The 23,782-nt window shown below is 34.7% G+C and overlaps 1 protein-coding gene across 2 annotated transcripts in view; it reads right to left on the bottom strand.

The window, feature by feature from the left end:
- Window positions 1–19,415, bottom strand: part of LOC128206747 (E3 ubiquitin-protein ligase rnf213-alpha-like) — a 93,722-nt gene extending 74,307 nt beyond the window's left edge. For both annotated transcript variants that reach the window (XM_052909415.1, XM_052909416.1), the window contains exons 1-12: window positions 19,298–19,415; window positions 13,347–13,642; window positions 12,204–12,631; window positions 12,007–12,044; window positions 11,601–11,744; window positions 9,820–10,010; window positions 9,117–9,406; window positions 7,545–7,771; window positions 5,769–6,005; window positions 3,889–4,105; window positions 3,027–3,091; window positions 2,005–2,275 (exon numbers count right to left, since the gene is read on the bottom strand). In XM_052909415.1, the coding sequence (XP_052765375.1) occupies window positions 2,005–2,275; window positions 3,027–3,091; window positions 3,889–4,105; window positions 5,769–6,005; window positions 7,545–7,771; window positions 9,117–9,406; window positions 9,820–10,010; window positions 11,601–11,744; window positions 12,007–12,044; window positions 12,204–12,631; window positions 13,347–13,614 (2,376 nt within the window). In that variant the 5' untranslated portion in view covers window positions 13,615–13,642; window positions 19,298–19,415. The remainder of the gene's footprint in view (window positions 1–2,004; window positions 2,276–3,026; window positions 3,092–3,888; window positions 4,106–5,768; window positions 6,006–7,544; window positions 7,772–9,116; window positions 9,407–9,819; window positions 10,011–11,600; window positions 11,745–12,006; window positions 12,045–12,203; window positions 12,632–13,346; window positions 13,643–19,297) is intronic.
- Window positions 19,416–23,782: the final 4,367 nt, after the last annotated feature.

Below are 23,782 nucleotides of genomic sequence, written 5' to 3'. Positions count from 1 at the left end.
AATTTATTATTTGGCTGGAATAACATAACTAAAGTATATACATGTTACTTCTGCTCTCAGTATTGTTTAAATTAAACCAAAAGCGCACGTGAACGAACAAGGATGTTTGTTTAGAAATTATTTTTACAAGGGACCATTTAAACTACATACAGGAAAAGTGATCGTATTTTCTTAAATAATAGTTCACATATGTAGTATAACTATTGTTGACGAGAGGTGATATAGCGAAGCACATTGACGAGTCAAATACACTATTCATAAAACATTGTGATGAAGGGTTATGCAATATTTATTGGAGGACATTCATCTTTAAATCAGTCTTTAATACAGTTATTTGGACTATCAGCATATTATATAAGCCACAATTCAAAAAGTAACTATGAATGAGTAGCAATTCTTTTATACCAACACTTAGCCAACTTATTTGGGTGTTTTGGGTGGATCACTCAAACCACTCCTTTTATATTGGCGACAGCCTATCGCACTCTCACAAAAAAAATGCCTGGCATTTTCAATATTTAACCCTGCTCTTTTAAAATCCTGGCTTGGGCAGTGTATAATAAAAGTGAAAAAAAATGAATAATAATAATAATACTGCCTTTAAACTTTCAGATAGAAAAATAACTATATAAGCCTTAAAATTCCAAAATGCAATTATATATTATATATGCAAATTCAGATATTTGTTTTCCTAAAACATTAATGGCCAGCTTATATATGATTTTTGACCGGCTTTCTGTATAAAACATAAATAAAAGTAAAATAAATTCCGAGAATTACAAAAGATCAAGAGATCATATTTAGAAAGGTCGTCAATCGCGTGTCCGTTTATTTGAAGATAAATTTTGCACTCGAAATCTGATTCAGTCATATTGAGGACAAATTTTTGCGATCACAAAGCATAAAGATACTTGAAAAAGCACATACACATTTATTTCCTTCGTCGCTGTGAAATATTGTAGCTTACTGAAGATAGTAATTCATTGACTATAACATATATTTCAACGTAAAACGCGTATTTTCCATGGCGTTGCCTAGCATAACAACAAGATAAAACCAATGCTTCTATAATTATACACTTTATGCATTTTCCGGAACCGGAATAGTTACCGGATACGAGTACAGATCATTTCTGAGTTTAATGGTACTTGAGAACGGAAGACTAGAATAAAAATACCTTCATTAAAAATCTATGTTGATTTTATGGGTTTGAATTTCTAAATAAATAGAAATTAATTAGGGTGTGAAAAAAGAATTAGTTTTGAGATGTTTTGGAAAAAATTATACTTTATGTGAAGGGAAACAGCCGGGTTCGGCAGTAAATTTGACCAGAAATAATGTAGATGACTACGTTCTTCCAGGATCCTTCAACAATATAAAGTCTCAAATCAGACTGTTTTAGCTTTTCACAAATATTCGAATATTTACAGATGGACGCAACATCGCCAGATATGTTCGGAACGCGAATCATCACGTATTAACATAAAACGTATACTATTGCTTGTATTGTGTTAGCACTCCACAGTATATTTTAAGCAACATGTTGAAAAGTTTAAATTTATAATTTGATTGTGGGGCTATTCTGTCCGCAGCAATACAACGTGTAAACCGCTCAGGTCGTTCTATATACAGCATTGGTGAGTGTTCTTAAATGAATTTATGTATTTTGTTAACAATAATGGAAATGAATAATTAACTACTGGTATAAATATTAGGAATGAATTGCGTGATTGATGTCATTATCGGGAATATAAACGCAATTAAATATTTCGGACTCCACACACTTGAACCAGCCCAACTGCGTTAATAGCCCGAAAATGACATCAATCACGCAATTCATTCCATAAGTCTAAATTATTTCAAATATAAAGAACATTTTGTCTTAAATATTCCAAGTTGCCAAATTGTATGACTGATAAAATTTATGCTTGTGCTATACAAAATTCGACTCAGTGACATATCCGATATGTCTTTCCGATATGTCTTTTAAATGCCATCGTTTACCTTTAAGTACTCTGGAATCGATGCAGATGTCATTTTTACTGCTGAATACATGCGTTTAGTCCATGCTAAGAGTTTTCGCTCTATGTCACGTATACTCTGAGATGGATCAAAGGTGCCTGTTGTGTTTTCGTTGCTAAGCACAGAAAACTGTGAAATAGACGTCAAGAAAATGTGCACCCAATTCACGAGACTTTCAAGACTTTTTGAATTGCATGCCTTGTCAACACCATCGATGGCTATTTTGTAGGTCATTTCCCATGTAGGCAGTGAACTGAAACGAGAGATATCAACTAAGTCTTTGGTCTTCCCAAAGCATGAAATTGATATTGTAAAAAGCGATATATTGACCATTGTGTAGATAAATATTGTTTAATCCTATTAAAAAGTGAACTAGGTGCAAACAATAAAAGTACACGTAATATATATAATGTTTCAAAACGTAAACGCAATCATGAAAAGATATCAGTCACTAAATAAAACAAACATAAAAAGAATATTACAAATACTATGCATTTGAGTGCACATATGTGTCTCACAATACTACTAGGCAAAGACTACGTGCATGATAACAAATATGGCTTTAAAATTGCACTTTCAATGAGAGGAAAAAAGTTTTGTTTTTTTATAGATGAAATCACATTTGTGTCGCAAACAAATAACAATGCATCAGTGTGAATTCACATGGAAAACATCATCAACGCGAGACAATAAATTGGGATCCAGAAATGTATTTTCATTACAAATCATTGATCACTTATCTTTGCTTTTTTCATAACATGTTTTTCTCAGACGACATACTTTGTGCAATACGATATACGGTACCACCGATCGACAAAAGTTCCCAAGGCTTCTTCTCTAGGACTGACATAATAAGTTTCTTCTTCTCTTTTTTTACAAAGTTTGATACTTCTCGTGAGTAAATAAAGTACATTTATATTCTCATTTTGTTTGGAATTCCAATCCTTGACAATTAACAATTTTAAATGTTTACAGGATACTATTATACGATAAATATAACTTACACTTTTTTGTCCATTCTTTGCCTTTCTAGACGTATCCTCATTTCCTGCATACCTTTGTAAAAAGCCTGAAAAATATTAGAATAATGCCTCGACAATATGCCTTGTTGAATTCATGCATATTGAAACCACCCAAATAATAATTCCCGTTTTAACTTTTTATTTATATAACGCTTAACTTGTTGTCGTTTTTTACAGTTGCTCAAACCACATGTTTTTCTATGTAGCTATTTTTATTTCGTAACAGATATACATTGCTTAAGGTCAATCGAAGTGGTAACCAAAACATTATATGTTTATATTGATAAGACATTGGCCAATTTTCAAGCTAAATAGTAATTGGACCTTTGATTTGATGATCTTAATGTAATAGGGGTAAACTTGTATTGACCAACCTCCCAAACCACCGTAGGTCTTAGTATTGGATTTATATTGATTTAACAAAGTGTTTGTACCCAATGTCACTTTGACCTTGACTTTTGACCTTTGAATCTCAATATTTATAAGTGTGAGAGCAGTAGACCTAAGCATAATCTAGATATCAATTGTACAAGGTTTTTTTTCGGCAAGTCAACAGTTTTGTAATGCGTCAACTAACAGTCGGCACAACCGTTACTTACAGACCTTTAATTCAATATGAGATATCTGCTGGGCATGACCATTCTTCTTACCAAGAGTGAGGACAGTAGGCTCAAGTATTCTCTAGCATACTCTAGTTACCAATCGGATAGGCTTCGTGCAAGTTCGCCACTAACGTAACCTTTGACATACTGACCTCAAAATGAGAGTAGAGATCGTCAGCGTCTCATATATGTATATATAGATATATATTAACTACAATGGATGAAAGACATTAATAACTTACCAGCTCGTTTTGAGTGACAGATTGACTCAAGGTATACTCTGATTTGCTCAGGAAGTTCCAGTATTGCAGCGAAGCGCAACACGCTTCCAGCGAGATAAAATCCTTCCCAATCATGTTCTGAATTTCAGATGTGACCAAACAAGCTAGGAAACTTCGCGACAGATAGTAGTCCATTTTGAAGAACGGCATTAAGGTTGATACAACCTCGTCAATTGGTCTGAAATAATATGGTTTGGTTTAAGTGCGTTCCATTTTCCGATTGAAATATTCCCGTGTTTACAATAGCAGAACTTGTAATTAAATCCTTACATATTTTGTTATTAAATGCTTTGTTTCTAAAACCGTATAAATAAATTGATAAATGGTACCGTCCAAACGACCCCAAAGAAACTTAACAAATTTCCATAGAAGGTATTAAATATTTCTCGAAAATATTAGTATCAATATAGCAATGAAATGCTCTAAATCACATACACGTATATTTAGTCTGGTCTTGATCTGATCTAGATATAGTTTTTATATTGTATAGTTATTTCTTGATAAGCAAAATGACCAAATAAGCTCATTATTTAAGTAAAAATAGCACTATTTTGCAAAGTTTGATTAGATCGTCACCTTAGTGTTAGAACTCAATACCTGCTTCTATTTCTATATCCAGTTATTGAGTTATTGCACTTAGGTGACGAGATTATGCCAGACCGAATCAAAATTTAGAAAAATGTTGACAGTGCAACAGATATTTTGGACATTACATAAACAAAGAAAATTTGAATGACTCATATAGAAAAAAATCAAATATCAGTTGAAATTAAACATTTTCATTCGTCCAATATTATTTTTCCAAAATGCCAGAATGATATTATGTGTAGTTGTCTTGTGAAACCATTGCAATGAACACAAACAATTCATGAAACTTTAAAATAATGTCTAAAACTTCTTGTAAATATTTTGTGGGGAATTGTTAAGGTGAAGCAAAACAGGCTATTTCATTTACATGTGGATGAAATAGAATATTTTTGAAACATTATTTCTTGCAATATTCCTGTTTTAATGTGTTTTATTGATTACTCTAGAAATTATTTTTTTATAAATATATGTACGACATGTAATCTTTCATTTGTAAATATAATCTTTCATTATTTTTCAAGTAATTTAAAACTAATGAAAACAAAGGTGTAGTTGGTTATCAAGTCACACGGTATTTTACTCAAATAAGTTTAATCATATTAAAATTGAGCTAATGACCTTGGAGTCAAGAACAATCCCCCTACTAAGTTTGATTACCGAATGACCAACAGCAAATTAGGTTCGTCAGAGTACTATATGGAGTACAGAGTTGCTGCAGCTGTATTTGAAAGCATTTTACAGCTGTACCCTTACAATGAAATACAACAAAAGTCATTTATTACTGCTATAGCTGTATAATACAACGGCCATAAAGCTATAAGTTTCAGCGACCCACATTTACATTTATCGTGTTCGAACTTCATGCATATTTATGCATTTTCTAGTACACTTTCATTTAAATAGAAACTTTGATGATGCGCAAAAATATATTTTTATTAACATTAATGTGGTTTACACAAATGAGTCTCTATGTTGCATATCCGTTACATTTGTCATACCTGGTGGCGTACACATTCATAATTAATTAATGAGTATTTCACATTGGAATTACAAAGGTCATATATATTTTAAGATTTATGATCTATTAAGTTCTCATTTAATTATATTATGCCGTGTGTAGTATCGCATTTCCATCTCATAATGCCTACTTTCAGAAAAAAGGAAAAGTCATATTTCGTTCGCCTTTTGTTAAAAAAGTCCATGTTTCGGATAAAGCCCTATGTTTGAAATATATAAATTAAAATCAAGCTTACATCTGCCAATCATCTTTTGCCTCTTTGAAACATTGAACTGTTTTGTTTATCTCAACGGTTCCCCACCAATTTGGCTTTGCGTTTTTGTGAGTGATGTCTGTTGAAGGCTCTTCATAGGGAGCACAATAGCCACTGCCGATATGCAATAGTGGCAACAGGTACATCCACGAAGGGTCTTTTTTATACTTGGGAAACTTTAAGATAAACTTGACCAGTTGCATTCGTAGAAATCCACTTCTGCAATATAAACACACATTTCTGTAAGATATAAATTTATAAAACATGTAGGTATAACACTAATAATGGGGCTAAAATATTTAGGACGGTGCCGTTCAGGAAAATTATGGATAAAACATTAAGGACATTACATGGGTATATCTTATTTTAATTTCCAACCAGTTTCGCAGTATTCGCCCTGATCAGAATGAAATGAAACCACTTGGCAAATAACTTGGCAAATAAAGTAGGATAAACCCATGTTATATCGATCAAACAGTTTATGTTCGCGTTTGTGTGTGTATGTGTGTGTGTGTGTGTGTGTGTGTGCGTGTGTGCGTGCGTGTGTGTATGTGTGTGTGTGTATGCGTGTGTGTGTGCGCGTGTGTGTGCGCGCGTGCGCATGCGCGTGCGCGCATGCGTGCGTGCGTGCGTGTGTGTATGTGTGTGTGTGTGTGTGCGTGCGTGGGTATGTGTGTGTATTGTGCAAATCTTTAATGGATCACAGACATTTGAGTAAAGGTACTCCACGTTATCCACTTCTAAACACTTTTCAAAATGAAAAAATAAAAGAATTGTGGTGGTTAATAAAGTTGGTTAGTAAATATATTTTGGTTAGAAGTTGATTGATAGCACGAAAACAAACAGAACAATTAAATGCTATATGTCTGCATGTACAAGACGAGTTCAATGGCCAAAGGCTCCAAGTCAACGCTGTTTTACAGACCGTTCCGAAACCGTTGTACAAAAACGGTAATATCATTTTACTTTTATCAAAACAATATATCAATTTTGGCCAATTTTTATGTTCGTTCATTATCTAGATAAGCTAAACACCTTCAACGGCTAACAAATCAAATATATGTTCAATTCCTTCAAAGCACATAATTGGAGAGCTAACTGATATTAATGGACCTTTGAGGTAGGGTCCTGTGTCCTGCATGCAACACATCGCCAGTATGCACTGAACATATGTGTCAGTTTATTTTAAATCCTTCAGTGCATAATAAAAATACGACCCGGACATGATCAACTATACTGTATATGCCTATATGCAGCATTACATAATAAACCTTTGAGTGTGACCAAGACCTGTTGTATAAATGTGGGTATTACACGTTACAAATCATCTTAATGTAGAGCACACATGTGTCAACTTATTTCAAAACCCCTCCCTTCAAGACAAAGGTATATACACGAGCGAAGTAACAACAAAGTAACAACTCGGACTGACGCATGGACGGAAGGACGGGTGGTGCTATTTTGATATGTCCTTCTTCGAGGGCATTAAAAAGCGTTTTCGTTGATATTTGTATCTTATTTACCATAATACAACACGTTTTGAAGAACCTTTGTAATGAACTCTTAATTGTTGCAGGAGTAATTTTTATTTATGCTTTCACAATATTCATGCATGTAGTGAGATGGGGCTGGTATGTTTAGAGCTAGCTTTATTTTCCTCCCAACCAGACTAAGAGCAACGGACTGTCTTATTTACATTACGTACATGTTAATCCTGCTTGCCTTGTCTGAATCAAATATTTCATATAAACGTATTACCTTTCAGTGATGAGATCAGTCAAATCACTTAGAATATCGTCTGATGAAATATCCGGAAGGAGACGCTGGCAAAGGAATTTTCGGGTTTCGGCATTCATGTCGGCATTGACATTATTGCAAGCATCAATAATCGCTAGGGCGGTGATTTGTTGACTGTACAATTCTTCAGGAGTCCGTGCATCCCTTCTAAGATTCTCTATGGCAGGTTCAAACAGTTTTTGGCATATCTAGAACATAATGTGTATTCTTTTTCGGAAAGGATAAGAGGGCAAAAAAGCTCTTAAAAGACTTTTTAAATCAGCAAATGATGTTAGATAAAAAGAATATCGCATTCGTAAAATAAAACGTAATAAAACGTTGGCTATTGCGTATGTCATGTTGTTTAATCTAGAAATACCTCAAGAAAACTTTTAAATGAAAATAAATATCAATTTTTCACTTAAAACACGTATTTAATCAATTTCGTGTATACATAAAACCTTATTTAACTAAATGACTATTTTTAGAAAAGGCGATAACTAAACAAACTGTTAAGTTCCAGATACTAATTCACTTCCAACTTTTAATGGTTATCACTGCAATCAACATAATTCAAGTACAAAATATGCCCATTTTTATTAGAATGCAATGTTATAGAATACCACTTGATAACTTGACTTATTATTTAAGTTTTTGGATTATCCTTATTAAATAGTTTTTAGAATTTAATGATAAATGAAGCAATTTTTGATTCAGAAAACACGTTTAAATTAAATTAAGTATTTACTAAATCATAACCGAAACACTCATTTTAAGACTTTAGTAATAAGAATTTTTAATTCAGTTTTAGATGCTTTGAACTAGTTACTATGAAAACAGTGCCAGTACATGATACATGTATCACTACAAGTATGGCTATAGTCAACTTCCATCGCATTCATCATAAAATAATCTGGCAGGAGTAATTGAACTTTAAATGTTAATATTTGAGCAATAATAAAGATAAGAATAAGTTATACGATTTTCTAAAAAAATGCAAAACACCTATCACGCAGTGGGATAGTATGCAATACTTTTCTACACCCATGCAGTCTAACCAGTGCTGTCTATTTATTTTGTCATGATCAATATGCTTTCTTTTCAGACTATACTATTTCACTCTAATGACTACAAATTTCTTTTTGTTTGTTCTTGTGCAACCTTGCGTTCAATTTGTAAGATAGAGAAATAGCCGTTGTAGGTTCTGCATTTAACATTCATTTGCATGTTGGTGTAAACAATATATATACTTATTTATATTCAATACAAGTGTTTGACATATCGTTTTCCTTATAAAACATTTTTTTAATATTATGGCTCTAACAAGAGAATCCGAATATGTTGCTGCAAGTAGTGTCGTTTATAATAATTGTGAATATACGTTATACAATAACTTTAGGACGGCTTTTCTCTTCTTGAATGTATTGATCAATGTGAGTTTAATTAGAGCTCATCCTTTCCTTGTTCTAGGTTAAATAAACAGAGAGTAACTTTTGTAGGTTAGGTATTGTTATTCGTTTGTACATAATATATAGTGTCAACGACTGTACTCACGTCTCCAGTGAACTCATTCGGCGTTAGCCAAACGCGATTATCTCGCTGATACACCGCGTCAAGTCCTTTTATAAGACAAATCATTTTTTCAGATGATTCCTGGAAGGTCTCGGTAATTTCCTGATTAGAACATATTTGTTTGAACCAGGATGGACAGAATTCTCTTGCAAACATAAATGCATGTTGACGAAGCTTCTCTGTTCTAGATTTCTGCCGTTTATTGAAAAATATGTCTTTCAATGACGATGTCGGATCAACTGTGGCGACCCCATCATATTGATGCCACACGGCTGTAACGTGTGTAAATAAAAGCATATAAATAGGCATGCTAGAATGAGAGGAAGGGTGGAGAGCAGAAATAAAGGAGGGACCTGTAGATAGAGGAAGAAACGACAGGGGAAGAAGTAAGAGAGCTAGAGAGGGAGGTAAAAGTAAGAGATGGAAGAAATAGAGCAGAGAGGGGGGACAGTAATGAAGTGAACTAGTGGAGGAGGGGAGGGAACTAGTAAGTGAGATATAAAAAGAATGCGGACAAATGGACGGAGAAAATGGAGGGTGAAAATATGTTTTGCGTTCAGAATTTCCAATGGATTTATGAATGCAATAGAGAATGCTTGTGTTTGGCAGTTAACCATTTTTGTATAAATGTTCGATGAATGTTGCCTCCAATGAGCGTATGAATCATCGTCGGAAAAGTACATACCTACAGTGTTCATGTCTTCGATATATTCAATATATCGGAGCTCCTTCTTCTTACCAAAATAATAATCTTCTTCAACAACTTTTGAAACTCCTCCTTTGTTGACCCCATATGAATAGAAAATTACATCTTTCACTTTTGTTCTGAATAGTTCCTTTCGAAACTCAAATTCTGCATACTTTTTGTCTACATACCTGTTTGTCAGAAGAAAATTGCATGTTAGTATATTAAGTACATTTCGAAAGTCGTAATTTATATATAAATCTCCAAACTAAAAGCATCGCCAAATACGCTTCTTGCCTAGTGAAACATGGCCGTAATCCACTCTGCTGTGTTCACGGGATAATAAAAGTGCGTTCATAGCACGTTGATGTACTTGGTTGATAATATGCAAATTTTCATAATCAGTTCTCCGTGTGGCGGTTTAATGCCTATTTATATAAGACCAGTCGATCCCTTCAAGGTCAAGCATGCTTTTGTCTGAAGGGATCTTTTGCGTCTTTGGCTGCGCATTTTACGAATGTTGGCAGCGGTAGGAGAAAGACAACTGCCGGATCGGGGTTGCCTTACCCACGAGTTTCCCACGCCAAGACTCGGACGAATCTTCTCGGAGGGAAAAGTAATGTAACGTTCATAGTACGTTGATGAACTTGGTTGGTAATACATTGGCATAATCAGTTCTCCGTGCGGAGGTTTAATGTATATTTATATAAGACCAGTTGATCCCTTTAGTGCCAATCTTCCTTTTCTCTAAAGGGATCTTTTGCATCTTTGGCCTCTCACGTTACAAATGCAGTTGTCTTCATCACACCACTGCAACCATTTGTAATGTGCGAGGCCAAAGGCGCAACGAATTCCTTCAGGGAATACGTAAGTATTGAAATTGTGTATTATTTGACAACGTGTGTCAGATTTTGCTATATCATGTTCTTTTTTGTTCAAAAGTTTAGACTTCCAAGTTACGCCTAAGCTGCCGAATAAACAAAACGACACAAAGCGATTACAATTCCCCGAAGAGCTTGACTGCAGAAATGAAAATGATATTTGTATCCGATCGTGTTTTTTTTTGCCTTTAAATTGAATAAATCCATGCCATGAGATGAAATCCAGTCGGAATCGCAGCTAAATGATGTCAACAACAATAATGTGATAGTTGCATTGAGTGTGTTGTCTTGTGGCGTTGTTTCATTTGTTTTTCATTTGTTTAACCTTGACAAGTGTGTCTCTTGCGTAGGTCTTTCTTAATTTCAGGCTACTTCGTTTGTCCTTGTAGTTTCCATTGTTTTAAGTATTAAAGCAATTTGCTTTACATCATACTAGATTTGATTACTTACTAAAATTGCAGGTTACTGGCACTTTTTCTGAGTATTTTGTAGTTTAATTATCAATGAATTATCACTGGAATAATAGTATCTTTGTTTAGAAGCATAACGTCTGTTTTCTAGCGATTTAGAGGTAATTGTTTTCTAATATGATTTCGATACAATTGTTTTTTTTATCTGTTCAAATGCAAATTCATCAAAATAAATTGCAGGTGAGTCCAATTAAGCAATACTGTTTACCTGTTAAATTGTTTACAAATATGCGGATATACATATCACATTCCTGTGAGGGCGTTATTGAAAAATTGTCAACCTGAGAATTATAATGTTGACCGAGGCAGCGCCGACGTCAACATTATTTTTCGAAGGTTGTCTCGTCTTGCCTTGTCGTTATACATTCATTCTGTATTGACATTGTATATCTTGTCACACTATGTCTACTACTAACAATAACTCTCTTACCTCTTAAATGTCATCATTTCGTTGTACACCATGCCTTTCCCACCCAGTTTCAAGCAAATAAAAGCGCCGTTTGTGTTTTCTTCCCCAAGAAATTTTGATGAAAACAGAACGTGAAATACGACAGTTATTTGTTCAGTTATTTGCCTACAATGTACAAAACAATTAAAACATTATCACAAATTCAAATAGTCATTGTTCATGTGTAAACTAAACGCATGTTTTTAATAACAAATTAACAGTTAAAGAGGTGTTCCAAAAGGAAGTAGTTTTTATGCATTCGTTTAATAGATATGAGGTATGACTGAATGCAGAAACAAGATAAAAAGGAGCATTTTTTATCTTTTTATTTATGTTTGATAAGTATGAACTCATATAATCATCTTAAATATTAAATACAACGTATTACCTTTTCACAATATGCTGTTCGGGTGCAGGTACTTGCTTCTGAAATAGGAGTCAAACATTATTTGTCAGTATCATCGCACATACCAGAGTGAAAGTTATATCACTATGTTTTTAATTGATAGAAAATACGAATAATTTGATTTATTGTAAGAAACAATGAAACACTAGCCAAAAAGCGAAAACAAATCAGAATGATACCCCTTTTCGTCCTCTCTTTCTCGTTTTAATTTCTTTTTTTTCATGGCCTGAAATATCTCCTAATTCTATTTTTTCAAACTGCATTGACAGTTCATCAACATTTTTCTCCGCAGCATTCGGGTTTATGAAGCTTTTGATTGTATGGGTATCTTCCGTACGATCGGGTGTTTCATCGGACTCAGCGGAATCTGAGTCTTCTAAATTGTCTAGATCGGATGGATACAAACAGGCTGTTCTATAAGAACCCCCACTGCCTTCAGATTCCTGTGGGGATCCACTTTCAGGTGATGATAAAGCATCTTCATATTCCTCGTCCGAAATATCATACTTCGATTCTTGAACGGTATATGTGTCTTCGGAAAGTTTATTTTCAAATTTTAGCAAATTGTTGAACTGTTCTTCGCTTTCAAATTGTTGAGCTAGTTTATCTGAGAAAAAATAACCAATTAGTGAAATGCATTTTTCCTTAACCTGTTCACTATTTGACATGTGGTATTGTGACTCTTTGTTACTATATATCTCCATGAAGAAATATTCAGTAAGTATACATTACATGGATATCTGACATACCGCATCTATAGACAAATGCATGCAAATGCATAAAACTGGCTAATTCTTGTTTGGTCAAAGTCAGTTTTTTTAAAGTCAATATTCATCCATGAATGACTATTTACCAATCAAATAATTTAAATGTGTAAACGGGCCCATCGGTAACCTGTGAACAACTTATTTAAGATGTGTAAATTTTGCTGCAGATATCGGTCAAAATCGGTCCAAAAAATGAAATCGTTGCCATAGAAATCGATTTTTTCTTATAGCATTGCCAGTATGACAATCGCCTCTGTGACAAATTTGATGGTACACCAAAATTAAAAATACATATATCGTCTCTGTCTCTGAACCAATTTCAAATGGATTTTACGTCTGCGTGATAGTGATAGAACGACGAAAATAAATATATATAAAATAACAATGAATAAAAGGGTACAAGATATATACACTAAATACATTTGGATGTTCTTATAACTAATATACAGTAAATTAGAAATGCCTTTGAATGTGTTAAAACTACATCCGCGTTGCTTTGGTTTTATAAATTAAAAACTCGTACAATAATATACTTATTAGAAAGACACGACATACCTTCCGCTTCGATACAAACTGTGCATTCCTTTCCATTTGTCAATTTAGTTCCACATTTGGAACAAGACTTGTCAAATGGCTGTGTTCTATGAACCGGCTGTGTGCAATGAGGGCATATTTGATCATTCTCTGTTAGCGGCGATTTGCATTTCTGACCATTTTCCAAAACACCATCGCAAACGAACTCACACGTTTGAGCTTCTGTCTGGTTTTCACACTTTGGGCATTTCTCTGACTCGTGTGATGAGCCACACTTCGTACACTTCATAGTTTAGCTTTCCATCTTTTATCTTTAACTAAAACAAAATAAATAATTGTATGATTATTTGTAACTATTTGTATGAATATATATGTGTGTGAGCGTATGCGTGCTTGTGCGTTGGTGCATGAGCGAGTGCGTGTGCGTGTGTGGGTGTGGATGTGGAAGGCTGTAGAATTGCCCTGTGGTTATTTCGCATGGCGTTATATGTGTTGTTGCTGAAAAGACAGCAGACCAGAAGAGACCTTGTAAGATGCAATTATTTCGGGTTAATTTCGTAAAGGTCCCTTAATTTTTAACGTGCCTAGTGTAAAGCCTCGATACACGGGAAACGAGGTTTCTATTTTTAACCAGTACTGAGTTCGTATAATTGCACAGTACTACCCTTTAAGCCAAGTGCCATTACATGTTTCCACTCGTACCATTTTTATACCGGCGCTATATGTGCTTGCCTTAAAGTAGCATTAGTGCTCAAATTTAGGCTACTTGGCTTGTTTCTGTCTTTCCCATTGCTGTTGTTCTATGTTCTTAAATGCAGCAGGGTAGGTTTAAAACAATGTGAAGCCAAATAGATTTCTAAAGGCAATACGGGGTGGGAGCGGGCGGAGGCAGGTATCCCCTCTCGTATGCGTATTGTAATTAGTGCAGTTAATATATTTACAGCAAAAATTATGCAAGGTTTTCACGTCAACAAAATAAAAAGTTTTTTTATAAAAATCAAACTAAAAAAACATGTCAACTGTTACTGTCTCAGGAGTATTCACACTTGTTGAGGTCTAATTTTGTGTTTGGTTTTAAGGAGCTTGTATTTGCTGAAACCTTTTACACTAACACAGTCAGCAATTTAGAGTTGCAGAGTGATGGCAATTTTCATTTTCTTGCAGAGAGTGGGGTATGGTGTCACCCGTGTGTTGCTTGTAAGCACAGTATCTGCCATGTAAGAGAATGTCATAGTACGGTAGTTCATGTGGTGTTTGAAAAGAACCACTCAAACTTGATGTGTTTCTCACTCACTGCCATTGGTGATTATTGGTTGGTCACGTTGGGGTCATAATGCTTTCTGTGTTATCGGATCTGTTGGTCTCCATAAGTGGAGTTCGTTTTAGTGATTGGCGATTGCATTCAAGAGACATACTATGTATAGAAAGGTCAATTTTGAATTCATAATATTTCAATGGTGAGTTTGATGCCGCAATCTCACTAGCCCGACTGTCATTCCAAACAACGACTTACATCATTCTAATGACCAGATTTAACTATTTGTACCCTGGTTAACAATAATAATGCAACTAGGGATTAAGCCAGGCTCGAGTACTGCTAAATGTTTTAGTTGTAAAAGTAATCCAAATACAACATAGAAATATGTTTTCAAAATGTTAACAAGGTTAAAATTGCATGTATTTCTGTAGCTTCTAATGAAAGACCTAATCTAATCTAAGTAGGCCGAACGTTACATTATAGCTCAACCGCGGACAACATTGATAAATGTTTGCAAAATTACACACATGGTCTAAATTGCATAGCTGTTACTACACAAATAAGAAGGTACGTCAAAAGGTCACAATCAAGGTCATTCAATCACAATGCTCTTTCAGTTTTCGAACTGTAAACATGATACAAATTGTATTCCTATAGCTTTGAAAGAAAGTAAAAAAAATCGAAATGTCACATGCTAGGTCATCCAAGGTCAACAATGATATTTGTTTGTGAAACATGATCCGAATTTCATTGCTGTAGCTTCATCAATAAAATGTAGGTCGAAAGATCATAGTCAAAGTATCCAAGCAATACATTGATATTTGTTTTCAAAACTGTTCACATGGTCCAAATTTTATTGCCGATATTTCAAAAATAAAATGTAAGTCAACAGGTCACAGTCAATGTCATCCTAGAACACCATTGAACATTGTTTTGAAAACTGATCACATGGTCCAAATTTCATTGGTGTTCTTTACAAAAAAAAAACAGTAGCTCAAAATGGGTGGGACCAGCTTTGACTCCATGGATATAATTTGAACAAACTTAGTAGACTTAGTAGAGAACCATCATATGATGCTACATTACAAATATTAAAGGTCTGGTCCTTGTGGTTTGATATGAGAAGAGTTTCCTAAATAAGTATACAGGAAACTTTTTAAAATCCTGGGCGTGACCAGTTTTGTCCCCAAGGTAATAATTTAAATAACCTTGGTGGAGGACCACTGTATTATGTTAAATACAAATATCAAGGGTCTGGGCATAGCGGTGTCGGACAAAAAGTTTTTTTTTTCTTTTTTAAATACATAGGTTATTTGTGACCGCCAGGGCGGGGCCAGTTTTGACCCCAAGGCACGATTTAAATAAACTTGAAAGAAGACCAATACACGCTACGAACAAAGTATTAGTAGTCTGAGCCAAGCGGTTTTACAAGCATATTTTCAAAGATTTCCCTACATGAGTACGTAAGAAACTTGTCGTACCCCGCGGCGGGGCTAGTTTTGACTCTAGGAGCATAATTTCGAACTAACTATATAGAGGACCACAAAACAATGTTACACACCAAGATATATGCTCTATGCCTCACGGTTTTTGCCATTAAGTTTCATCGAAATTGGCCATGCGGTTTATGAGGAAATGTCTTTGAAGCAATTGTTGACTTACGACGGACGCAGGTAGTTCAGAGGTGTAAAATATGGCTTTGTGCAAATACGTTTTCAGCAGTTACCAGGTGTACTTGCACGGCTCGTCGTATTTATTGTTATAGGTTGCATTCTTAATATTGACCCTGTTAGCAAAACAAACACAAATAGGGTCAATTATTTCAACAAATACATTGAAATAAAATTGATAATGTTTATCTAATAACAGTTGTAACATTGCCAAATAAGTATCATCCAAATTTACAATAAATTAATATATTTGCATAACGATATGGAAACTAGTGTAGGTAAAACAATCGGCTAGTATGTTAACTTTTCAGTACATTATAGTTACTGTCAGTCTTTTGTTTACTTTAGTTATGAAAGGTGATTGGAAATCCATACAATACAACGTGCTAATGAGGTGCATACTTCAATCAATGATCTTAGTCGAAACTTCACAAATCTTGAATATATAGAAACATCACCTTCAATACTGAATTAAAGTCGGTTTTTACAAATATATAACAAAATCACGAAATATGACAATACGGTCATTTGACTTTATGACTTAGATATTTAATTTTAAAATTATTGAATTATTTCATTATAATTTACAATTTAAAGGGTGCAAGATCAACTCCGGCCATCATCAGATATGGTAAATTGTCTTTATTTAAACGACTTTTTTATTCAATCCCACGATAAAGTTTGAGTTGGAAAAAGATTAAATAAGCCATTTCATTTTTTAGCTATTTATAGGTTGATGTAAAAAAAAAAAAAATTAATGGATTGGCATGCTTTACTCATCTGACTTAAATGATAAAACTGCATACGATTTTGAAAAGATAAAAAATAGCCTTTGTTAAGTTGTTTGTAAATTAATAGCTACGTGACCCAAATTCTCCAATAGAAAAAGCGCCAAAATATATCTTATATTTTTTATCTGTGACAGTTAAAATACACTAGAAATAATAGACAACCAAATTGACCTGGGGTGATATTCAATATACAACTTAAGTCAATGTTTTGCATTTAATTCTTTCACTGTGTAGTTGCGGTATTCATACCATGCAATCCGATAGGCTACGTCAAATATTGGGCCCAATTAAGATCAATAATGATTACAACCCCTTGGTGCCCCTGTAGTGTCCATTGATTTACTAATAATTCAGACATTAATAATCACAATACCAATGCTCAATCGTTTCCTTCATAATCATCGTATCATATCGAAGCGATCATGACAATTAAACGCGCGTTGAACTGCAAAACTTTACTCGGGCGGACGGACGGTGCGATTTTAATATGCCCACCTTCTGGGTCATTTAATAGGTATGGCTGAAATTCGAACCTATATGTATGCCCAAATAATTAGAAAAACCTACAATGTATCACTTAACATAGGGGAATATAGTTTCCGACATGTTTTAACTTAATATGAAATTAATAAACAGATGTGACCATTGCGGAACTTGTCATAAAATATCAACATCTACAGTGATATAAATGCTTATTCAAATGAATAAAATTAAAGCCAAAACGTGTTACTCTATGTTAGATAACTCAATAAAGCACACCGATTGTTCAATACATTCAGGTGAGACATGAACTGGGACAAAGCACAAGGTGTAAACATGATGGTATGCCCTCGGAAGATAAACAATGTTTTTCGCACGTACGCATTAACTCCAAATAAAGTATGTCTGTTGTAAAGAATGAGAGTACAGTTTATTAAATGTTATAAATAAGTGAGGTACGCTAACTTAAAATAAACAGCGTATTTTCGCCTCGCCACTAAGGATATTTTCTTCTTTTTTTGTCCAGCAAATTTGCGTATTTTCGTATTTTTGCTCTGCCACCTTGAATGGCGTGTTTTCTTATTTTTGCAACGCCATTTGTCGTATTTTTGCATTTTGGCCGTCCGGTAGGCATACGCAAGCTGTTGAGCATCCGTAAGTAGACCAAGATCATTCATTTCAATGTTATGCATTAGAACAAAATACGTCAATGCGAAGAGTAAAGATTTTAGCAGATTGCGAAACATCTAATTGGCCAGATCTCTGGAAACCATTATAACAATGATACAGTACTTCGGACTCAAACATCGAAATGCATGCTAAGACAAAGCTTTTAAAACAGTGTCCAATCATTAGAGTTTGGTAGAAATGTCTATGACTGCTGTCATTCCATTCCAGAAAATCATATTCAGGTTTTTCCTACACTACGTTTCGTTTTAAAATGGTACATAAATGTACATGTCTGAAATTGTATGATACGTGTTGATGACCTTAGTAAGGTGCAAAAGTTGGCAGGATAACCAAATCATTTAACAGTTTAAAAACAAGTTTTTTAATTGAGTTTTGAGGTTCAATATTTAACAAGCAGAAAGCATACGCTCTTTGTATCATTTGTATGCGTAATTAAGCAAATTTGATGGATTTGCATTCAAAAAGCATTTCAGAAATGTCTCTATAAAATGACGTATTTTTTGTGTCAAATTAGTCATCACCACCAAATCAACAATTTATTGTGGCTTTGTGATGATTGCAGAAGGTATTTGCATTTTTGTAACCAGGAAATGAATTTAATCCAATATGTTCTGTTATTATTTTTTTTGATATTTTTTATTAGAAAATAATCTATCTAGAAATCTGAAGACATTAAGACATAGTTGATTGGGTGGTCTCTGGCATTTTGACACAAAACTATACTTATATAGTCGACAGTCTTTTCTGAAAGGAATTACAAATGCTTTTTATCAAAAATCTGATTAAATCTTCGTTCGTTAAATTTGTTAATCTCCTTATCACACCGAAACATGTCGCAAAGGATGTATGATTGACTCCAGTTGACTGATTGGTAAAATTGTTTATCAAAACTAAAAAACCTACTAATTTTTTGGCCTTCCCCACCCACTTATTCCTTGTGGAATGCCTTTGAGTATATAAAAGAAAACGTCTCCATTCTGTTTAAGATCAAAACACGCATAATGTGCTTACAATTAGTAACGTTCGCATTTTCAATGAATAACACATTTACTTCCAAATAGATTTACGTGGTAAACTACATACCTGCACTTCATGTTATCAAATATTAAACACAAATAGTTCGTATTCTCATCAAGGTCGCCCGGTGTAAATGATTTAACCAGCGCTTACGACAATATCTTTGTCCCAAATAGGAAGTAGAAACTATTGCACTGGTTCAATTCTGGCACGTGACAAATTTATCCCATTTGATTGGGAGAAAAGAATCGTCTGAATATTATTTACTCTTCTACAAAGAGAAGTTTTCATTTTCTAAAAATGATGATTTACCAATGCATAAATTAGCCGATATGTATCATAATAATTTTAAGTGCACACATTTAGGCAACTGTTCGTTTAACTTTCGTTTCACATATCCTTAGCCCACTTGTGTTCCAATATAAACTAAATATTTCTTTCCTAATTTACCAATCATTTTCTTAAGCACCTAAGAAAATCACAAAGTAATGAACTTTGTCTTTGAATGCAACAAAAATTGCATCGTAGTCAATAGATCATACCAACATTTAGGTGGTTTGTATGTGGTGTTGACTAATAGCGCTGTGTCTCTGGTGCCTTAAAACAGGATCTCGGTTAAATTCGTGGCTACTGTAGACTAGTTTCTATTGTTTTTTTATTTGTATTTCTCAACCGGTATTTTCTTTTGACAACAATGTAGGGAAACAAAGACATAAAACTCGTTGGCCTTAAACGACTCCAATTACATGTTTTAAGCTTACATACTGGCTTCAACCGGTTTCTTCGGGATAATCGAATGATATCTTCTCGTCCAAATAAGACAATACCTTAAATGTACATGCATATTTTGTAAGTATGGCCGTTTAAATCACTTTTGTATTCAACTGATAGGTAAGAGGAGCATTTGCTATCTTGATAACATATAACTGGGTCAATATAAGAGGCATTTATGGGACTGTTTACTTTTGTATAACTACAAGTTTGCGTACTTTCAATGTTTCAATATACATGCACATGTAATTTTTATAAAACCCAAAGTGTGAAGAAATTTTAAGGTTCTTCCCATACTTCGTTTTTGGTATTGAATTTGTACCAAATTAACAAGTTATTCTTCACAGAAAAATATTTATGGACTCTGTCTCTTCAAAGTGCCTTTTTGTTACCGGATCGTATAGAAATTACTTTTGAATTACGTGCATCATGTAGTAATTGTTGAGATATCATTTTTCTATGACCTTTAAATGATTCTGTTTTAACTTGTTCAATTTAAATTACGCATTCTAAATCATGCAAATGTCCATGCCCATTGTATCGATCATTTTTGTTTATGCTATAGGTACGTATGTACATGAATACATTGTTGGAATAATCGGTATTATATTTACAACGTGTGATTATTTACAAACTGTATAAATTTATAATATGTGGAAATGCATTTGCTAACCCACCGTAAATCATATTGAAAAGGAAAATGTGTTGTTGTTTTTTTTCTTATTTATTATGTGGGGATTTGATTATCTAATATTTGGCCTAGTGGCCTAGCTTTTCACCTGGGGTAAACCATATTTATTTATTTTCAAGACAACATGCACACATGTATTCTTAATAAGTTTCATAACAATTGGATGTTAAAGCTATTTAATTTATGACTGGGATTATTAACATCTAATTTGACCCAATTACCTACATTTTGACCTGAATTGACTCATATTCATAATCGTTCAGGTAAATAAGTAAGAAGCCAATGTTCATAACAATTTGATAAAAAATATGAATATATGACATGGATTAATAAAGTTTGACTCAGAATTGTAAACGTCATGCACCCTAACGCATGGCCGTCCCGTGTTTGTAACTCAATAACCTGTAATATTCCGTTATAAAATCCGACGAAAAAAAATGTTGTCAAACAAACTCGCAGTGCTAAGGGGCATTGATAGTGTTGCACTTATCATCCCTGTGCTAAGGTGTGTTGACAGTGTTGCATTTATCATCACTATGCTATGGGGCGTTGACAGTTCTGCACTTATCACCACTATGCTATGGGGCGTTGACAGTTTTGCACTTATCATCACTGTGCTAAGGGGCGTTGACAGTGTTGCACTTATCGTCGCTGTGCTATGAGGCGTTGACGGTACTGCACTTATCAAATATGTGCTAAGGGATTTTGACAGTGCTGCACTTATTATCGTTGTACTATGGGGCATTGGCAGTACTGCACTTATCATCGCTGTGCTAAAGGGCGTTGACAGTTCTGCACTTATCATCCCTGTGCTTTACGGCGTGGACAGTGTTGCACTATCATCGCTGTATTTAAGGGGTGTTGACAGTGTTACACTTATCATCGCTGTACTATGGGGCGTTGACAGTGTTGCACTTATCATCGCTATACTAAGAGCGTTGACAGTGTTGTACTTTTCATCACTTTGCTAAGGGGCGTTGTCAGTGTTGCACTTATTATTGCTGTACTTAGGTGTGTTGACAGGTTTGCACTTATCATCGCTGTGCTATGGAGCGTTGAGAGTGTTGAACTTATCATCACTGTGCTAAGGGGCGTTGATAGTGTTGCACTTATCATCTCTGTGCTAAGAGGCGTTGGCAGTACTGCACTTATCATCGCTGTGCTTTAGGGCGTTGACAGTGTTGCACTTATCATCACTATGCTAAGGTGTGTTGGTAGTACTGCACTTATCATCGTTGTGCTAAGGGGCGTTGACAGTTCTGCACTTATCATCCCTGTGCTTTAGGGCGTTGACAGTGTTGCACTAATCATCACTGTACTAAGGGACGTTGACAGTGTTGCACTTTTCATCACTATTATAAGGGGCGTTGACAGTGTTGCACTTATCATCAAGGTGCTAAGGTGTGTTGACAGTGTTGCACTTATCATCGCTATACTAAGGGCGTTGACAGTGTTGCACTTTTCATCACTGTGCTAAAGGGCGTTGACAGTGTAGCACTTATTATTGCTGTGCTAAGGGGCGTTGGCAGTACTGCACTTATCATCATTGTGGTAAGGTGTGTTGACAGTGTTGCACTTATCATCGCTGAGCTATGGACCGCTGAGAGTTTTGAACTTATCATCACTGTGCTAATGGGCGTTGACAGTGTTGCACTTATCATCTCTGTGCTAAGGGATGTTGACAGTGCTCCACTTATAATCGTTGTGCTAAGGGGCGTTGACAGTGATGCACTTATCATGGCTGTGCTAAGAGTCGTTGACAGGGCTGCACTTATCATCACTGTGCTTAGGGGCGTTGACAGTGTTGCACTTATCATCGCTGTTCTGAGGGGCGTTGACAGTGTTGTACTTATCATCGCTGTGCTATGGGGCGTTGACAGTGTTGCACTTATCATCGCTATACTAAGGAGCGTTGACGGCGTTGCACTTATAATTGCTATACTAAAGGGCGTTGACAGTGTTGCACTTATCATCCCTGTGCTAACGTGTGTTGACAGTGTTGCACTTATCATCGCTATACTAAGTTGTGTTGACAGCGTTGCACTTATCGTCACTGTGCTAAGGGGCATTGACAGTGTTGCACTTATCATCGCTGTGCTTTAGGGCGTTGATAGTGTTGTACTTATCATCACTGTGATAAGGGCCATAACAGTTTTTACCAGATCATGCTTAGCCTGAATGCTTACTTTGTTGTTTTAAAGCCTGATTGTCAAGACACAAGATGTTTACGTTTACTCAGACATACCATTAAATTAAAACTACAGTTGTGTTATAATGCTTTTGTAAACTGGTATCATCAAACGAATATTGAATTACTCATTTTGCAAAATGACATTCAATTACGTTTACAACTGTGGCAAAACTCTATCATGATAACGACATAAGGCTATATAATACCTGGGACAAAACTCAAGGTCGTCTTTTATCCACTCGCAGTCGATAAACACATTCGCCTGCACGTAGCCACGAAGACACTAAATCGATAAGGTTTATATTACATTTTTTAACTTAGGTATGCAGTAGGCTAAATAAGTAACTATATGGTATTGATATCAAACTTGTTAATCTTCGATTACATAAAGCTTGACTAAATAGTCATATAAAAGTTAAATAAGTAATTTTAGAGATTTTTCAAAGTTTTCATATTTACTTAAAGGGACTCGCTCATGTTTTTGTAAAATGCACTTTTTGGTATAACGCTATTAAGTGTGGAAATTCATAAGGAGTGTTAAAACTAAGACACTGACGGCTGGAACCCTTCAAGAAATGTTGATATGTGCTCAAGTATTGCTTTTGAAGTCAGCGATTTTCAATAGCGTTAGTAACGTTTTTTTAACAAAAGGGTTCAAGGTTAAGTTATCCATATGTTTGTGTATGAATCATTGTGGGTGTGTGGTTTTGTTTTCAGTTTTCGGGTGGGGGGTCCTTGACATTACCGGCGTGTGTTTACCACTCACTGAAACAAGAATATCTTTTCATGCTTTAAGTGTATTTTTTGCACTTTCGGTATCAAAGAGTAAAGTAGTTATAATATAAGTGTTCTCATATTCATTTCCGGGAAAACGAAACTGGTGCCAAAACATGAGCGA

This window comes from Mya arenaria, chromosome 10 (genome assembly GCF_026914265.1).
Source record: "Mya arenaria isolate MELC-2E11 chromosome 10, ASM2691426v1".
Taxonomy (NCBI): domain Eukaryota; kingdom Metazoa; phylum Mollusca; class Bivalvia; order Myida; family Myidae; genus Mya; species Mya arenaria.
The sequence above is the reverse complement of the archived record's forward strand: the minus strand, read 5'-3'. Positions and strand labels throughout refer to the sequence as shown.